Source organism: Ptychodera flava, chromosome 4 (assembly GCF_041260155.1).
Source record: "Ptychodera flava strain L36383 chromosome 4, AS_Pfla_20210202, whole genome shotgun sequence".
NCBI classification, from domain to species: Eukaryota; Metazoa; Hemichordata; class Enteropneusta; family Ptychoderidae; genus Ptychodera; species Ptychodera flava.
The window spans coordinates 36,167,677-36,185,747 of NC_091931.1; the positions used below are offsets into that span (position 1 = coordinate 36,167,677).

An 18,071-nucleotide genomic window follows, 5' to 3' on the forward strand; every position below is an offset into this window, starting at 1 on the left:
CAAGCTCAGTGCAGATCTGAAGCTTTGGTAAGGGACTGCAACAACAATACTTTTTTTTTCACAAATCACATCACTGCCTCACCAGTCTTATCAGCCATGCCAGAGTAAAGCCAGCAGTTGAGTAATGAGTGCCGTAGTGAAATGGAGGTACTTTATCATCATCCCAGCTCTCAAATCTCTCCTGGAAAAATGCCCTTCTGCTTGGATTCATGGCTCCAATTGGCTGGAAGATGAAGTCACAAGAAATGTGATTCAGTGAAAATCGTCACATACATTCCGAGTTATTTCACTGGCTGTCTTTTATGCAAGATTAACTATACTTGTTTGAAAATTGTGGCATCAATCAATACAGTTCCTTGAGTAAAAATGGCACTTTGCTGTATTGCTATTTGTAAAAGTACCAATATTTTACACGCTTGGATTCACTCTGTTAAACCTCACCAAATATTGGCAAGGATTTATATTCCTACCTTCATAAATGTGTGTATTGTTTTTTATGCAATTTATACACATAACATTGCTGCATAGCTACAAAAATACACAATATATGTGCATTATAGTACAAAGAGTGTGTATGTGTATGCAGCAGTTGTGTTTGTAAATGTGTGTGTTTATCTCTGTGCATGGCGAGAGCACATTTCTGACTACGTTGTTTGTCAGTCAGGAAAAGCAAACTGCAAACGAAATAGAGTTAATCCCGATAATTCAATCAAAGTAATACTTGTGCAGTTTCATATTTCTTTCAATGTAGGTTTGGTGTCAAATTGAGAGGGACGCTGGACACTTTTAAGTAACTTACCTTGGAGAGATCTCTGTAGTTACTTGGTAGAGAGAGATCAAATTCATTGCTATCAAAGTTGGTAATGACCCATGGAAACACTGGATACTGATTCAAATCATTGTATGTCCTCCCTGTGGCCAGAAAATAAAGATTTGAATAGAAAAGACTTGATTAATAGAATAGTTCATATTTAAAGAATCTAATTAAACTGAGAATACTGATATTCCGAGAATATGGAGTGCACAAGACTATTGTGAAAGTATGATTTCAGTTTGTAGTTTTGTTACAAGCATGTACACAAATTATGTTTAATATCAAATTTTCTTTACTGCAAACAAAATTTGTCTTTGTTGGGTTGGTGCAGATGATTCACATAGACATGACAAGACTCTAGATGAGAAAGACTGACAATAGCAGTAGGCATAACAAAAATGTACAAACACCGATAGTAATCATATTTTTTTTCATGTCGAGTTCAACATGTACTTGAAAAGCTAATTTAAAGCTGACATACTAAAAAGCAATTAATCAAAGAAAGAGATATTTTATGAAGTGCCCTGTGGCTGATATAAGTACACGGTGTCCTTGTTGACTTGATTTTAATCATCGATGTTAACAGCAATCATGTCGATTCCACTGGTTTAAAGTTTGACAGAGAGGAATACTACTCAGTGTCTTGCACACACAAAGACTCTTTAACATGATAAAGATAGTTTGTAACAGCTTGCATGCACTTGCCCACCAGCTGCGTCAATTTGTGACGCCTTGGTTTGTCAGCCTGCGTCCTTGACAGCTTCAGCAAAATATCAATGCTATTTAAAAGCCAATGAGGCTTTGTGTATGAGAGTCTTGGCATGTACATTTATAAGCATCTTGTTCATCTCTGAATATACTGGTATCATCAGGCAGGCTTTCACAGCAATCAACACGTCTTCAATGGGCTAATATCTGTTTTGTTGAATGAAACCCCCTCCCTTCTCTCTCTCATACACACACACTCATGTATCATATCCTGACTAAATCGGCCACATACCCCACTTAATCATTTTAATAATTTAACACACAACTCACCTGCTACTGTATTGAGGTACATTAAATATTCAAAGTTTGTAATTTCTCTTCTCTGCCATCTCTGTGTCATATTTGATGCCTTGAACAGTTGTCTTGGTGTTGCCAACGACATTCTCCTGTGACAGAAAGACAAAATATTCAAGTTCCTTATACAAATATTTGTCAAGAGGAATGGGAGATATTTTGCTGGTGGAGGCATGTGTTGTCATCATTTTTATTTGAAACATCATGAATACCTTATATTATGGAAAAATTTTTCCTTTCCAGATCAAAAAATAATCTCGAGTAAACACTATAATATTTGTTTATTGTTAAATTTTCCGACCTTTTGAAATTTAAAATGGGAGACACTGCTGGTACCAATGTTACAGAGAAAAATTTTCCTGCAATTTTCAGAACGAGAAACAGGACTCCAAATACAGTTCAGTGCAGAAAGGACTACAGCAAACAACCAAAACGTTATTTTTTTTCTGAATATCTTGTTCATAATTTTCCTTTTTATTACTCTTGAGCTCTTCCACAGAACAGACGCAGGTAGACCAAGAGATAGCAATAGTATTGACTGGTTGTTTCATTTTCAACAGTTACAATGGACCTCAAACTTTAAGATGCAGCTTTCCTAGTAAGTTCTTTGTCCTCATTACAATGTGGTAGTTATATATACATTTGTATTAATTTCATTCAATCTTTCAAAACGGTACAAATTTTAGATTAAATTGAACCCTGCATGTTTTGCACAGTTTCATATTGATTACAAATGTTTGCCGTCTAAATTAAGACTTGCAGCTGAGTGGAAATGAATCCCTGATTGCAGCTTATGCTGCGGGTCTGTTAGTTTTTCCAAGTAATTAAATTAATTAATTATTCAGCTCCTGAAGGCACAGACATGGCTGAACATCATTAATTACAATTACACATGATGAATTGCAGTTCTACCAAGGCAGTGCCAACACAGTGAGTGCCTTAAGCACCCAGACAAGTAATTAAGTATTGAAATTTTCATTCTTGCTTGTGTTCAGTTCTCCACCTCCCATCCCCTCTGTTTACATAGAGACTGGCTATTTTATAGACTTAATTAAGCAAACAAATCCAGCCTAATCAATTGACAATTAAGACGCTTGGCTAAAGTAATTAGTTAATTGTGGACGATTTTAGCCCACAGAAAAACTGCTTTCTGGATTGTTTGTTTTGCCGACAGCTAGAGAGGTTTAATTAACGTTGTATAGTCACATTCTGCTGGGTATGATTCATTGGTTGAACACTGATAGCTGAAGGCTGATTTGTTTTCATTCCTAACTGTAAAGTCTGTTAATTTGGATGAAATACATTGTTCCATTTCGGTGAAAATCACCCTCAAGTGTTCTGGGTCGCATTGCAGTACACTGAATAGGAGAGCCTATAGATACGTGGTATAAACTGAATCTAGCTGATTCCGTCGCTGAACACACTGGGAACCAGATTGTCATGTAGGGTGATGTGTCTTTCATTGGTGTCTGCAACTCAGCTTTGGAATTCAAATAGGATGACACAAACTTGTGAAGACCTTAAGTTTACCTCTGATAGAAATGCAAAAGTATTCAATATTTATTATGTGGTTTTTTAACTCAACCCTTTCCAGTCTACGTGCCTGTGGTACCTTTCAGCACGACTGGAATAATAAACAAAAGGTCAGTATTGTGGTGGTGAAAGATGGAACCAGTGTGTGGCTAAAACGGAAAACGAATTCAAACGAATTCATCAACTCTGTTGCAATAAAAATCAAACTGACTGCATTTCGAAAAGTATCTGGTAACATGCTTTTGAAAATAAAAATAAATTTTGCGGGGGTTGCATTAATGACAAATGAGGATACCCAAAGTAAAATGGAAAGAATGAACTGCTTAGAGCACGTCACAATATTTATGTTATGACTCTGCACAATTATAAACTCCTCCCAGATCAAACATATCTACAAAACTAAAAATTCACTTGCAAGCAAAAAGTGAATCAATCTGACCTGGCTGGACTAATGCCGTACTTCAGTCCAACGCCAACTCTCGGCAATGCACGGACCACTTTCTTGACAGTCGTCTGATCAGGAAAGTTGAACATCACTGCAGCTGTTGAGCAAAAAAACCACAACAAGACATTCCAAGGATCAGTTTCCTTCAAAGAAAAATTCAGTTTTTGTAAAATGAGCAGCCGCGGAGGGTCTTCAGAGATAATGGCTGAAATAGCATTTTCATTTTTAGTGTTGACTGGTGACTGTCATTACAATTTTATGGCTATCACTGATAGATGGCAACTTTGAAAAAAATAAGGAAGTTAACTTTTTATTCAGTTTGCTATATTAAATTGCAAATGTGAAGATTTGATTACATATGTAGAAAGACACACACACACACACACACACACACACATATATATATATATATTTACATATCTCTCTCTCTCTCTCTCTCTATATATATATATATATATATATATATATATATATATATATATATATATATATATATATATATATATATATATTTACATGTTCTATTCATGAATATGTTAATACTCTTCAGCACAAACAGAAAAACATTGAAAGACTGACACAGAAACAGACATCTACATATACAGCATACACGTACATTTGTAAATATTGGTATATGGCACTGTATGCATGTACACACTACAAAATACTACCATACAATAAATAATAACTTTATTCAGTGATCCTAAAAATTATAGGAAAACATTTCATGTCTTTATTTTCTGTTTTTATATTTTGTTTACCAGTTTGGCAGCTGGCTGATAAAACAGACTTTCACATTTAATGTCAAGAATAATCTTCATCATCATTTTCATGTCAACTTACTTCTATTGGCCATAAATATCTCCAATGCAGTATTCTGTAGTAAGTATCTCCTTGAGAAAACTGCTCTGATTTCATGGAAACCCCACTTTCCATGCAGTCCATCGGTATATGCCAACACCTACAGATTGAAAACAAAGAGAAATCACATTGGTTACAAAGTCTGTTATTGCATCAGCTATATTAAATAAAAACTCCAGTAATGCTAACTTTTAACCATTTTCTTTTCATATTTCAGTTTCAATATCCGTCTGCTTTCTGAAAAAAAAATGTTTTCACAGCCTAGAGAATAGATGTGTGTTGTAAAACACATGACACAACCTGTAAGAAATAGCACAATCATGTAACTGCTGACAGTTACCAAAATGTTTGTGTTTTGATGGCTTTCCAAAAGATTGCTGACAATGAATGGATTTATATAATGAAAGAACCGCTGACAAGCCATTGCAAAGTCCATTTTCAAGTAAAGAGCTCCAACTCTTCTGCAGAAGACAGCAAAACTGTAATACTGAAAGTGATGTTGTGAAATACAATTCTAACTTATTGATAGTGGGTTGATCACCTTCATGGACTGTGTACATGTAAAAGCATACCCTGTATGCAATAACATGGTAAAGAATTTTTTGACACCAGATGAGATGAAAGATTCTTAAACACAACATCAAGATGCAAGAAAGAAATTTCTCTAGGAAACAATCTGCAAGACACATTAAAAATCGGAAACCACACAACTAAAGTATTTAATAAGGCATATTGGGGAATCATATTGTGGGATATTTCTTATCTTCTATAGTATCTTACTTTGAGTGATTGAGTTAAAACTTTAAAGCTAACAATTCCACAAACATAATTCTGAATTGATTTATTTTCACATAGTTACTAAAAACAATATTCCAAGTTTTCTCTATGTATACAGAACAGTCAATTGGGAATAATGGAAAATATTCAATTTCCAGTATAGCATACAGCTATAATGCCATTGGAAATATTGTGTGTGTTCCGTTTCATTTGGTTCATCGCTGGTATTGATGGCTGATGGTCACATGAACAAACGCTATCACTTCATATTGCTTTCATGATTAGCTGAGACAGGTGACGAATTTTTGTCATGTCTGGAATGAACTCGTGCCACTGAAAATTGTCAATCACATGCACCATGCAGACTATGCCAACGGTTAAATCGATTTTCAATTGGCTGGTTTGTACCGCCAGTTCAGTGAAGATGGCAGAAATCATGCCATGAAATATTATACAGGTTAGAACAATAACTACAGCGAGAGTCGTATGACGTAAAGAAGCTATATCATCAGTTGGCAGGCACAGCGCCAACTGATAAAGTTGAAACGAAAAAATTTGGAAGATGCAAACCCAATAAATATGACAAGTACGTGCTTATTGCCGGGTAATTTACATCGATGAAAGCTGTGATAAGCTAGGGCCGACGACTGGTAGACTGATGCAGACATATCTCCATGATCCGTCTGTCTAGACAACCCTATACACCGACGGACTTTCATTTTCTGACGGGAAAGGAGGGATTGATGATTTTGTCTGGAATACACTGCCCTCTATGGTTGGATTGCTGAAAGCTGTCCTTGTACCTGTCATTGTTTCAACAGAGCAGGAACAATACTTTCTGTTCAAAAAACATTTTAATGTGTGTTTTACATTACTATAGTATGTATATGTATGACTGTGTCCATGTAAATCTGTATTGATTCCATGAAACTACAACAAAGCATGGAAGCTCTCCCAGAACACTGGTATATGACTTGATACATTGATGATTGTTTTTTAAATTTTCCAAGATATCTGACCTTTATACATCCATTTTGAAATTTTCGTCTTTCTAAAATCATAACTACCACTTCACTCTACAAACTTTTCAAGCACTGACAACTTGAACTGTTCAAAGACAAACACTACCTCACTCATCTTTCTCTATTCCATCCATCCATCCATCCATCCATCCATCCATACATCCTGCTGCCTTTCAATCATACATATATCTCTATGCAGTTTGACAGCTATTCATGATTCATCTGTGCGCGTTTCATCCACCCATCCATCTGTCCCATTCACCGATCTATCTTGATACAATCAATCAATCAATCTATCAATGAATCAATTGACGTCACGTCACAGAGCCTTGCTCACTCTACCCGCAGATCAATCCATCACTCCCATCTTGCAGACACACCAAAATCACCCGACGCAGATGTCAACAGACCAGACTCCATCACATGTTAACACTGTACACGTTCACACTTGAAGAGCTGCCACTTGACCAGCCACTCATGTGCTGAGACACAAAGTACGAGACGCCACGACGAAAATCACGCCACAAATACGAACGAATAAACAACTGACAAGATTCACAATCCAACATATACGATGACAAAGAAAAAAGTATGGACAATGCAAACCCAGCAGTACAGAACGTGAGAACTGCATGAGCAATGGTATTGTTACTTAAGACATCACTCTGCTTTGAAAAATGAACATTGTTTTATTTTGATTGATGATCCATACACCAATGGCCAAGTCAACTTTGTCAATGACCCAATGAAATCCAATAACACTCAAGTTCTCTGCAGTTTAAGGCAGCCATTTGTCAACACTGACAGATAGAATATACAATTTTATGATACTTTGGCCACTTTTCTTTCCCCTTTCACAGTTGTAGTACTCAGATGTCACAACATCATACTTGAAACTGGCACATAACAAATTTAGATTACTTTGGCTGTACTTTTGAACAAATAAAATTACCTTTGACTTAGTTAAGTGGTTGCCAGACCAGTATTACATGAATAATATCACTTGAGAAGTACAGGTTTGTTATTGACACACTGTTGTTTTCTTATTGTCCTGGTGCTAGTCGGTGGTCCTCAATCCCTGGTTCTTGTATCAGTGCTTGTTCTCCTTTAAAAGTTGTATTCAATTAATTAATTTTTCAGAAATAAATCTGATAAGAAAGCTGCCAATATCACTTATCCAACACCATCCCAAGCATTCATCTTTAAGAGTCACAGCAAAATCATCCTCCATAGCTGAGCTTCATGGTTTACTGTAACAGATGATCATGTCCATTTATTTATTTAACATTTAAACCCTGTTCAAGTTCAAACAGAGCTGAAATTGATTGCCAAACATTTATAAACTGACAGCTTTACAGCCAGGCTGGAAAGAAGATCCAGAGTTCAAAAAAAACCCAAGGCAAGAGTTCCGATGATGGTCAGCCATGAGCCAAAGGAATTAACACCAAAACCCCAGGGGATACTGTAATATTGTTTATCTGTTTGTTTAAGCTAATCACTATACTGGGGTTGGCGCCAGCACCACGCTGTGAGAACCAAGTACATGTTACAAGTCATTCCACCAATGGCCGGATGCGGTTGCTATGCCGGAGAAAACCTCAGAGTCTAAGTTGAGAAGCTAGTCATGCAGAAATCTTGACAGTGATAGCGCTGCTTTGGTATTTTCACACTTTATCATTTCACCCAATCTGCAGACATGTCATCGTTCATATGGCACCATCGATTACGACCCTCAAGTTTTGATAGTGAAATCTGACCACTTGGCTGTCTGTAACGCCAAGCCAAGCTGCATCCACTGGCTGTACAAGACACAAGATCGTGATTGCACACATGTATGGAACGGTTCTGCATCTAATGTCAGACACGCATCATGATTTTTATTTACCGTCATGCATGCAACGTTATTTATACGCCACGATGGGGTGGTTTGACAGGACTTATGCCAAGTTCGTGGCATCGTCAAACCGAGAGAGACGATATCAAAAGTGACATCCTGTCCTGTTCCGACAAAAAACCATAAATTGTCTACAGGCTTTGTAGACAATGCCTTGCTTTGCTGCGTTGGTACCCCGACATGGCGCCACCAAGACCGCTTTGCCGAGGCCCCTTTGACCCAGCTAGAGTAAAAAGCTTCAGAGGGAACAAAGGCCACGGCTATAATTAACCGCTTCACATATGACGGAGTCAATAATTTCAAAATATGTATCATGATTAAGACAAACGAGCTTAGGGGATAGAAACATGTTGTCAGCACTGAGGTATAAAAGTTGCTCTCCCCCACTCACGGATGAAACATTAGTCTCTGCATCTCTGTAAACATTGACCAACACTGCAGTGGTAGCGCATTAATTTCATTGCCGTCAACATGACAAATTTCATTTTCATATTTAGTGACGTCAGAGCTTTCATAAGATAAAGTTCCACCTCTACACTTTACAAGCAATCTTGCCGACCCCCCTCATGTGGTATTTATGTAAAAGTTCAAAGTATGAAGACATACAACTGGTGTTGTTGCATTTCTCCTCTTGGTCTCAAATATCTTAGAGTAATTATCAAGGAAGCGAAAAAATCAGGCAAAAAAGTCAGTTAAATTCCGTATGACCACATCTTGAAAGGAAGATATACATTTGTTGATTTTAGGTGGCAGGAGTCAGACTTGTTAGAATATTTCAAGATATATAATACTGCTTTGAATTTTAGATTCTTAAAACCGCTTGTCCTTCCACACGTACAGCATGCCTGCCCAGAGTATGAGCTTGAAGAATGCTGTTTGACGGAATGAAATACCAGCAATGGGTGTGTTTCTGGCATGACAATATTTTCTGTCAGACACTGTGGACCATGTGTCATTCCGAGCAGTGATGTGAATTTAATGTACAATCATGGGCACACGATGACATTATATTCTACTTGTATGAAGGGTTTAAATTCTGCAATTTCTGACAGGAAAAGGTGATAATCCCCTGCGAGCTCGTAAAGCGTAAGAACTGAGAGGGAAATAACAATCCAAATAGGATTACCAAGCAATAAAAACAAATCAAACTCTCTGATAGAAAGGCTTAAGTCGTGGATTGATGTGAGAGTATTTGAAGGAAAACTCTTGGAATGAAGTGATGTGATTTTCTCATTGTGGATTGTGCTGGCAGAATGATTTCACCAGCTGCAATATGGGGGTATTCCAAATGACACAATAATACATGTCTTCCACATTATGCATTGAATATGTATGATAAATCTTTATCAAAACACCACTACGATGTATTCCCCACAACAGACATTAGGCAACCCCGCCTGTGTTCTCCTTTTAATGGTTTTTTAGCTTTATCTATCATAAAATTTTCACAGCTTTTCTTTATTTCCTGGAATGACTGGAATTTTCTCATTATATGAAATAAATCACTCATCTTTTGTCTGGCAGTTTTCCATTCAGAGCCGTAATTTTTTTTCCCCAAGACCAGTTTCAATTAAAAGTTTTTTGTGGCCATACCCCACTGAAATTGGCCTCGGGCAAACACAAATTGGAATTAAAAAATTTAATGTAGTTTTAATAGCAATTCCATGCGAGTTTATGAGCTTGACTTCTGACTCTAAACAAAAGATATCTCTCCAAAAATGTCGTTCACTGAGCACAGATATATGTGAGATTGTCATTTGAACGGACAATTTGTTTGTGAGTTATGCACACCAAAATCACTTGAAACAAGTCATGAAGCATAAAAATGTGCCTTACTTCCAAAAATTTTAATAACTACCATCAATTAATTTACTGCAAACAATGACACAATATATGAATAATATCAAAGTAAATTTCTGGAAACAATCCTTTGTGAAATCTAATCTTCTATAGCAGCCCTGAAAAGAGAAATTCCCCCTTCAGCAAAGGTAATTTGATGATTTATTTCAAAATATTTGCTGGTGAATTCGGCGTACATGAGTCCGTACGGATTCCCTTGGAGTCGCTTTTTGTGCACATTTGTCAAACTCAAAATTGATTCACTGTTTCACTTTATATGAATTACTTCAAATCCCGGGGATTACAGCATATTTGTGATTTTTATTGTATTTTCCAAATTGTCTGTTTCAAAGGGATTTACCTTTCATTGTTTTGCTAATCCCCCCGATACAGAAATGACTGCCTGGTACTCATCTATGTATACGACTGAAAAAATTTAAAGAGCTTAAAATGCATAGCTACACTCAGACTCTCAAACAATTGTCATCTTTCAACTGACTTTCATTTGGGTCTAATCTTTCCTGACTAATATATTTTCTCAAATATGGAGGGATTGCTTGCTAAATGCTATTCATACCAGGCTTTTCCGATTGACGCAAACATCATAAATAATGCTGCCATTCTCATCACCTAAAAAGACTAGGTAGCATATCTTCAATTTCAATTCAAGGGGCAAATTGCAAAGCGTGTGTCAACATCTTGAGAGAATTTTTGACAACGTCATTCACATTACAGATAGTAAAAAAGTTCCTACAGTAACTTCAAGAAGGTTCATAATAAGCATGCATAATCTGTAACGGAAAACAATTTCATGTACCACTCCCTGTTAATCTTTTATACAATTTGTGTGCATGCTCAGAGATAGAATCTGGTGTTTTTACTGAAATCACCATAATTATCATCATGAGGAACCACAGATGCGCAATTTGAAGGTGAAACAAGTATAAAAGAAATTAGGAAATGAGATGAGAAAAGCATTGTCATACCACGTGTTATAAGATGTACGGGATACATTATACAGGACGATGTGGATTTCTACAGAAGGATGGAGTGACAAGAATTCTGTTAAAAGCACTCTCACTTTCACAGAAGCTGCAGCACCAAAGTGTTCATGTGCATGATGTCAGCTCGTTTTCACACACAAAAAAACATCAATAAATTAACACATACATTGTGGTCCTCATAGTTAATGCATTTCAGACATGACACCTCTAAAAACTGCACGACCACAGAAATGGCCATCTCATGCAACGGAGACTTTGCATGTGAAAGGAGGCAGCCATTCGGGACAATGGTCACCAACAGCTACCGTATGTACGCTGCCCCGATAAAAGCTACTCTACTGCGTAAACAAACAGAGATTCTATCAATGATGACTATGAGAGTCCTTCAGAACAGGAAATTTATGGAGTTCTAGATACCGGCACCAAAGTGGTGATATGACTGAGAAAAAACCAACCATACTTGCTGCCACTAAAGCGGAAAGCCACATCGGAGATAATCTCCCATTCTCTCTGTTTGGGAAAAGATAACACGGGGCGACAATAACAGATGTGCTCTAGCTTGCTAAACAAATCACTTTACAGCATGCAAGATGGTATTTTGCATTTTCTATTTCACTGAAAATTAAACTTTCCTGAAACTTATTTGTTGAACAAATTTTCACTGTGGTGTTTTTTTGCCAAGATAAAATATAAATTTACAGAACTGAGAAACGATACATATAATTATAGTCAAGTTGAAAAATTTATCCAACAAACTGCTTGCAAAGATCAGAAGCGTGGCTGTTACTGTAAATATGTACTAGCTTCATTTTATCCCCATTTGCCATTATAAGGCTCATATTTGCTACACAGAACAATTTGGGTCTTCCAATAGTTTGTGGCAAAGAGTCTAACATTTTACACAATTCCTGAACACCAATCCACCCATCAAGTATAAGATAATGATAAAACAATAACTTTTTTGATTGAAAATATCATATTTTCTTCCTGGCTCTGAAACATCACATTTATCAACTGCTCAGCTCAAGGACCTGTGAAAAGGGCTGCTTCAAGTAGTTTAGGTTACAGCCCTGATGACCAAGGCCTTTCAGTGCATAGATGCAACTATCATATCAGTTGGATAAAATCAACATTTCTGAACTTCAGAATACTTCGTTATCAATAGAAAGTGTAAGGACTTTCTCAAAACAAGGCATCTCTGGAGTTCCTTTGATCAGTTTTGAAGTACTTGGAGGTCTCTGTTGTTAAATCTTCTTTTCAGGTTGTGTGTTGTCAGTTGTTGAGGGCAGCGTGCAACTGAGAGTACGGAGACATGGTAGAACCTTCAGCTAGCAATTCAGCGACTGGATATCAGTTCAATGACAGAAAAGTAGATGTCCAAGTTCATTGAAAGACAAGGGTTTAATACTTTGAGCGCCAAAGTCAATTTTTGTCGCTCTTAGAAATGGTGAGTTCATTTGGTCCAAAATTATCAAAAAAAATACAGAAAAGATCATAAAAATTGGTAAAATGTTGCACTAAAATTTTGGTGGGAAAAAATACAGCACTCAAAGGGTTAATACCATGAAAAGTGAAGTTTGGCTCCCATTCGTTATCATGTCAATACTTTCAAGAGTATTCCAAGATGCTTCTTTTCCATGATTGCTAAATTTTGTTGCTGCTGGCTAACTATCCCTCTGGTATGGACAACTATTTGAAATCAATATTGAAAGGCAATTGCATATTTCCCGGCCAGTCAATCAAATCAAACTGTAATGAGGAGATCTTCCCTGTTTGAGGAGAACTTTTACTGCCTTGGAAAAAAACACTCCCTGGAGCTCATAAAATCAACTCTCCAGTGTGCTCTCCGGCCTCAACGATTGCTAAAAAACCCTTTACTTTATCGCAGCATTTCGAAAATGTCCATCAACACTGCAAATTACACCATCGTAAACAGATTCAGTCGTTTCGTCTTTATGGTGGACCAATTTACGGGAAGACTGAAACATTTTCAGTCGACAACTATACATCCTGACATCAGTCTTACCCTAGGTTAGTCTCAATGGCCCAGCCAAAGTGACATTAACGCAACCAAACTACTGTGTCTCAACATTTGGAAAAAATCTGTGAATTACCCTTTTTATTTTTCCTCTTTTCCTTTCCCTAACATCGCACAAAATTTCTTTTTCTCTATACTTTTTCAATACAGAAATGGGCCGACATCTGGGTTCTTTCAAGACATTACTGCACATGATGTTTTCATGGTTTAATATAATGGAGTGTACAAAACATTCTGAGTTGATAATAATGCGCTATCGGAAATCAGTCCTATTGAGCCTATAGATATCTATCTCAAGAGTTCTTACAAAATACCAAAAATATTCGCACATGTGACGTATACCGTCTTCTCATGAAGATGTTCAAAAATGTCTGCAAATTTGTATTAAAGAAAGTACGTTTTTGTCAAAGAAAGGTTTCTCTTTAACTCCTGCTTTTCTGGACTGAAAGTTGATGAAAAATCCCTGTTTCATGTATTTGCAATTCATGTTTGAAGTCATTTTGGAATGAAGTCTCCTGGAGAAGCAAACTGTTGCAAGAAGGCTTGGCAAAGTTCACGTTGTCAGAAGCATTCAAGAATAGCACATGTGATGGACGTATATGGGTTGTGTCTGTTGACACATTGAAAATATGAACAGTACTGATGAACACGAGAGTGAAGACAGGGCAGTGTTGAACTTTCTCCTCTTATCAAGAGATGACAACAATTATTTCTTGTGTTTAGACGAAAGATCATTCCAAACTAAATTAGTACAAATAGAGTACAAATACTGTATATAAATATCACTAATTCAGACAGACAAGATGTCTTAAATTTGAAAGAAAATCTCAACAATTCCCTATCTAAATATCAACAAAAACAACAAAAAATCAAAATGAACATGCAATTTTTGGCCATTTTCCTTTTCCTAAATTTGCATCACATGAATTCCTCTGGGGTGAGACTTCAAAAGTTCTTGTCGCTCCGATGAAAAGTTGATTTATGTTGGCCAAAGTGTCTGGCTGGAAGTTCATACAGCAAGGTCATAGAGTGGTTATATGCCTGCAGTGATTTGCTCTCACTGTTTTCATAAACAAGCTTTTTGATTTTGAAACAAATTCAGAAACTACATATAGGGCTTAAGACAGTTTTTCTCCATCCACTGAAGGCAAAACAGTTTAGAGACTTTGGTTCTGATATTAATGTTTGCAACAAACGAAATTTAAACAGTTTGCTAGGTAAAAGTTATCATTCTTGAAACACAATCTAAACAAGTAGCTTTCAAGTACATACGAACATCAACCAACTGTCCCGTCTGATGTCCCTATTTGGTATTCAACGCAAAACAAAAGGATTAACAGCCCCAATTCACTCTCATTACCCTACAAAATCACGTTAGATCCCAAACTTTGATAAGCCAAACAAAATTGCCTCTGACAATAGTTAGGGAAATTTTCCAACAAACCGACCCAATTTCCATACTGATGTGTTTTGAGTGTTATTTGCTTTCTGGGCAAAAGGTGGATAGCATTCTATGGTAGTTTTCTCAAATCCAATCCAATTCTAATCAAATCTAACTTGCCTCCCAAAATAACCCATCCATACTCTCTCGAGGTAAAACAATAAATTGAAGCATTAAACAGAAGGATTGCAAAATTGATAGACTTTGTGAAATGTAAAAGGTAATTTTTTCAGAAAGCTGAAACTACATTTACAAATCCATGAAAACTATATTTGTCTTTTTAAAATCATTAATTTCATAACATATGCATGTTAAAAGGGTAAAGTTGCTATCTTTGGACATTACTTTCAGTGATTTTGTTAAATTGAGGAAGTCTATATTCTGTGAATCATCTTAAAACCTACTGAGGCTCGGCCCTCGCTAATGAAAACTGCTAACAGAAGGCAATGACTTAATCTCTGATCTCCAGCAGACATATATGCTAATGCTGATGGGATAACAAGTGAAAACTTTACCAAGCTAGGAAGCTTGGCATAAATTTAAAGTGAGCTTACATTTATTACTCTTCATATCATTGAGTTAACGGTTGATCTGAAGAACTGTATCATTTTCAGAAGTAAAAACCCTTAAAAAAGATCCACTTTGCTCCTTTGGGAGGGCACCAAATTTCATCAAAGTAAGATTCACTAAGTTACAATCATGGTAAAATATGTGAAGAGTTGTAAGTTACAAATATATAGATACACGCTAGAAACTGGCATATGATTAAGCATACTTTCAATTAGCAAAAGATCTAAACATTATCTATCCACACGAGAAGTTCATACCAAAGTTATTAAATAAATACCAAATAGCCTAAATTGTATCTTGAGTTCTGGTATTTAAGGGTGACTATGATAAAGCGGGGCAAATTTTTCTACCAGAAAGAACAATCTACAAAAATAACTTTAGCAAAGTTGTTACTATTTTTGGTTTGAAGTTTGAACATTTTTCAACAACAGTAGATCAAACACACTCTAAAAAAGTCTATGTGACAAATATCCATTACATTGTGCATTGGTTGATTCCAGATAACAAAAACCACTATGGCAATGTTTGATCTTGTCAATTGACAATATCTATCACCGACTTGTTAAACAGATGAAGAAAAAAAAAACTCTATTTATTCAGTACCCCCCTACTGGTTTATCAGTTGGAGGTTTCCATTAATTTCATCTCAACTTTTAATACTGTTCAAAACCACACTGAGCCAAGCTGAAGCTTCTGTTGACTTTTTGTCCAACGAAATTACAAATCAAATCTTGATTGGATATGATGATTGATTTAGAAATACACAATCTAATGATTACTAACATGCAATATTAAATATATACATAATGTACATGTATGTCACCGAAGAAAGAAACATTTTGAAGCTTTCAGGGTCGGATTACAATCATGTTATGACATACACGAACACTTTATCTTACACATGGCTGTAACTATCCTTGATGTAAAAGCGATCCTAAAAGAACAAAAATTCAATCTCCAGAAAATAAATGTTCACAGCTTTGCATGATTTTGAACTTGGCAGGAAGCATTTGAAGCAATCAATTTCGTTTCAGGTGAGCTCAGCTGCAAAACCGGTGTATGTTCAACTAGCTGTGACGTGGTGGTATCTCGTCACTGATGGTTCCCCTTCTCAATGGCCATGTGAGTGTGTGTGCGTGTTGAAAAAAGCCATTGTAAGATGAACAACAGCTAACATCCTATTGCTGGTGTTTACAATCAGTGACAAAGATTGCATTAGCCTAATTCATTACAAAAAGTTTGCAGATTCACAAATTGCTGCTTTCAACGCTTATACCTCAACAATGTTAGCTACAATTGATGATGACACCTGGGAAATACACTGTGTGTCTGAAAGAGGAAGGCACTACGTTCTCTGTGTGTGTGTAGGTTGAACCACGGTCATGGAGGGACCGTGGTTGAACATGAGTTTATATGTCAGTCTAATCTGCCTGATATACTTTGACAATTGGTGCACAAAAGACCGACTGATGATTCAGTCTCTCAGTACAAACCCATTGGTCTTTCTTTCCTAATTACGATAATTAGTCAATTAGTTTATTGGTTTCACTATCCACCCATTTGTTTACTTTGTGATAAACCACTGTAGATTTGTAAAACTGGCAGGTCTACTGTAGAGCCACACATGTACATCGTATGCCTAACCTAACACTGTTTGGTTTCCCACTTTGCAAACAGTAAAACTGAAAGTAATTCTGATAAAGTGGATATAGCCGTTTTGAGGAAGAGTTCCTGTGAAATCATTTACTTGACCATGAGCACAAAAGTTGTATAAAGAAGTCACACATGTAGAAAACAGCACACAGACGCTCAAAATGTCCATAGTTTGCGAGCAGTGTAATCTTGCCTTCCACACTCAATAGTGGTTGGCAACCAAAGCGTACACGGAGACGCACTGGAGAATCTGTGTGTAAATCTTTCAGCATTTTCATCTGTTATGCCTCTCTGTTTTTTCTCTATTAATGACGTTTGCTGTTCATTTCTATTTCTGACTGTGATTGCCATCAGAGTACTAGAGAGACTGCCATGGGACTGCGTTATTAAGAAATGCATTGACTGCGCTATTAGTGATGCATCAATTCCCTGCAAAACACAGGAGACACAAAACCATGGACACTCTGCTCTGCATGGCCTGCGTATTTTCCAGTCTTAACATCAAGAACGGAAACAGCCGCACTGCCACCGCCTGACAAAGCATGGCTGAATATCTGTTTGTGCTGCATGATACAAAATAAGAGAGATTCAGCCAGCGACCTGGAACCTGGAGTAAAAGCGGTGTTTGAAATTCGCAAGTAAAGTTATTTCTTGGACCATTTACTTATTTCTTGGACTATGTTATCACACGAATTATCACATTATATTTTCATACCTTACGCATCTTGTAAAACATAACTTTTGGGGTATTTTTTTGGCTAAATTTCATATTGTACTGTCTGTTTCTGTCTATTGTGCTGAGTGTTTGAGGGTATGTTTTGTATGTAGGTTATTGGGCCTTGTGCTAGTTGACTTCTCAAATATACAAGCAAAAAAATCAATAAATAAACAAATATTTTAATTTTTACAACAACGAAAAGAACAACACCAGTATTTCATAAAGTTTTACATGATAGAAATGAATAGCTCCCAATACTTGTTTGTCCAGTCTGCGTGATATTAATTTTGTTCCAAACTGACTTGAACCTGGTATCTGAATGCTTACAGTCAACGTTCACTTGGAAGCCCTTCGACTGCCCTTTCTATTTTACCCAACAATTTGTCCATAACTTTATTGT

General features: G+C 36.6%; 1 protein-coding gene across 1 annotated transcript in view; it reads right to left on the reverse strand.

Annotated features, from left to right (window-relative positions):
• Positions 1-18,071, reverse strand: part of LOC139132260 (neurobeachin-like) — a 240,835-nt gene that overhangs the window by 10,352 nt on the left and 212,412 nt on the right. Inside the window, 5 exon segments of the mRNA XM_070698649.1 lie at positions 83-223; positions 800-912; positions 1,853-1,968; positions 3,849-3,951; positions 4,698-4,815. Of these exon segments, the coding sequence (XP_070554750.1) occupies positions 83-223; positions 800-912; positions 1,853-1,968; positions 3,849-3,951; positions 4,698-4,815 (591 nt within the window).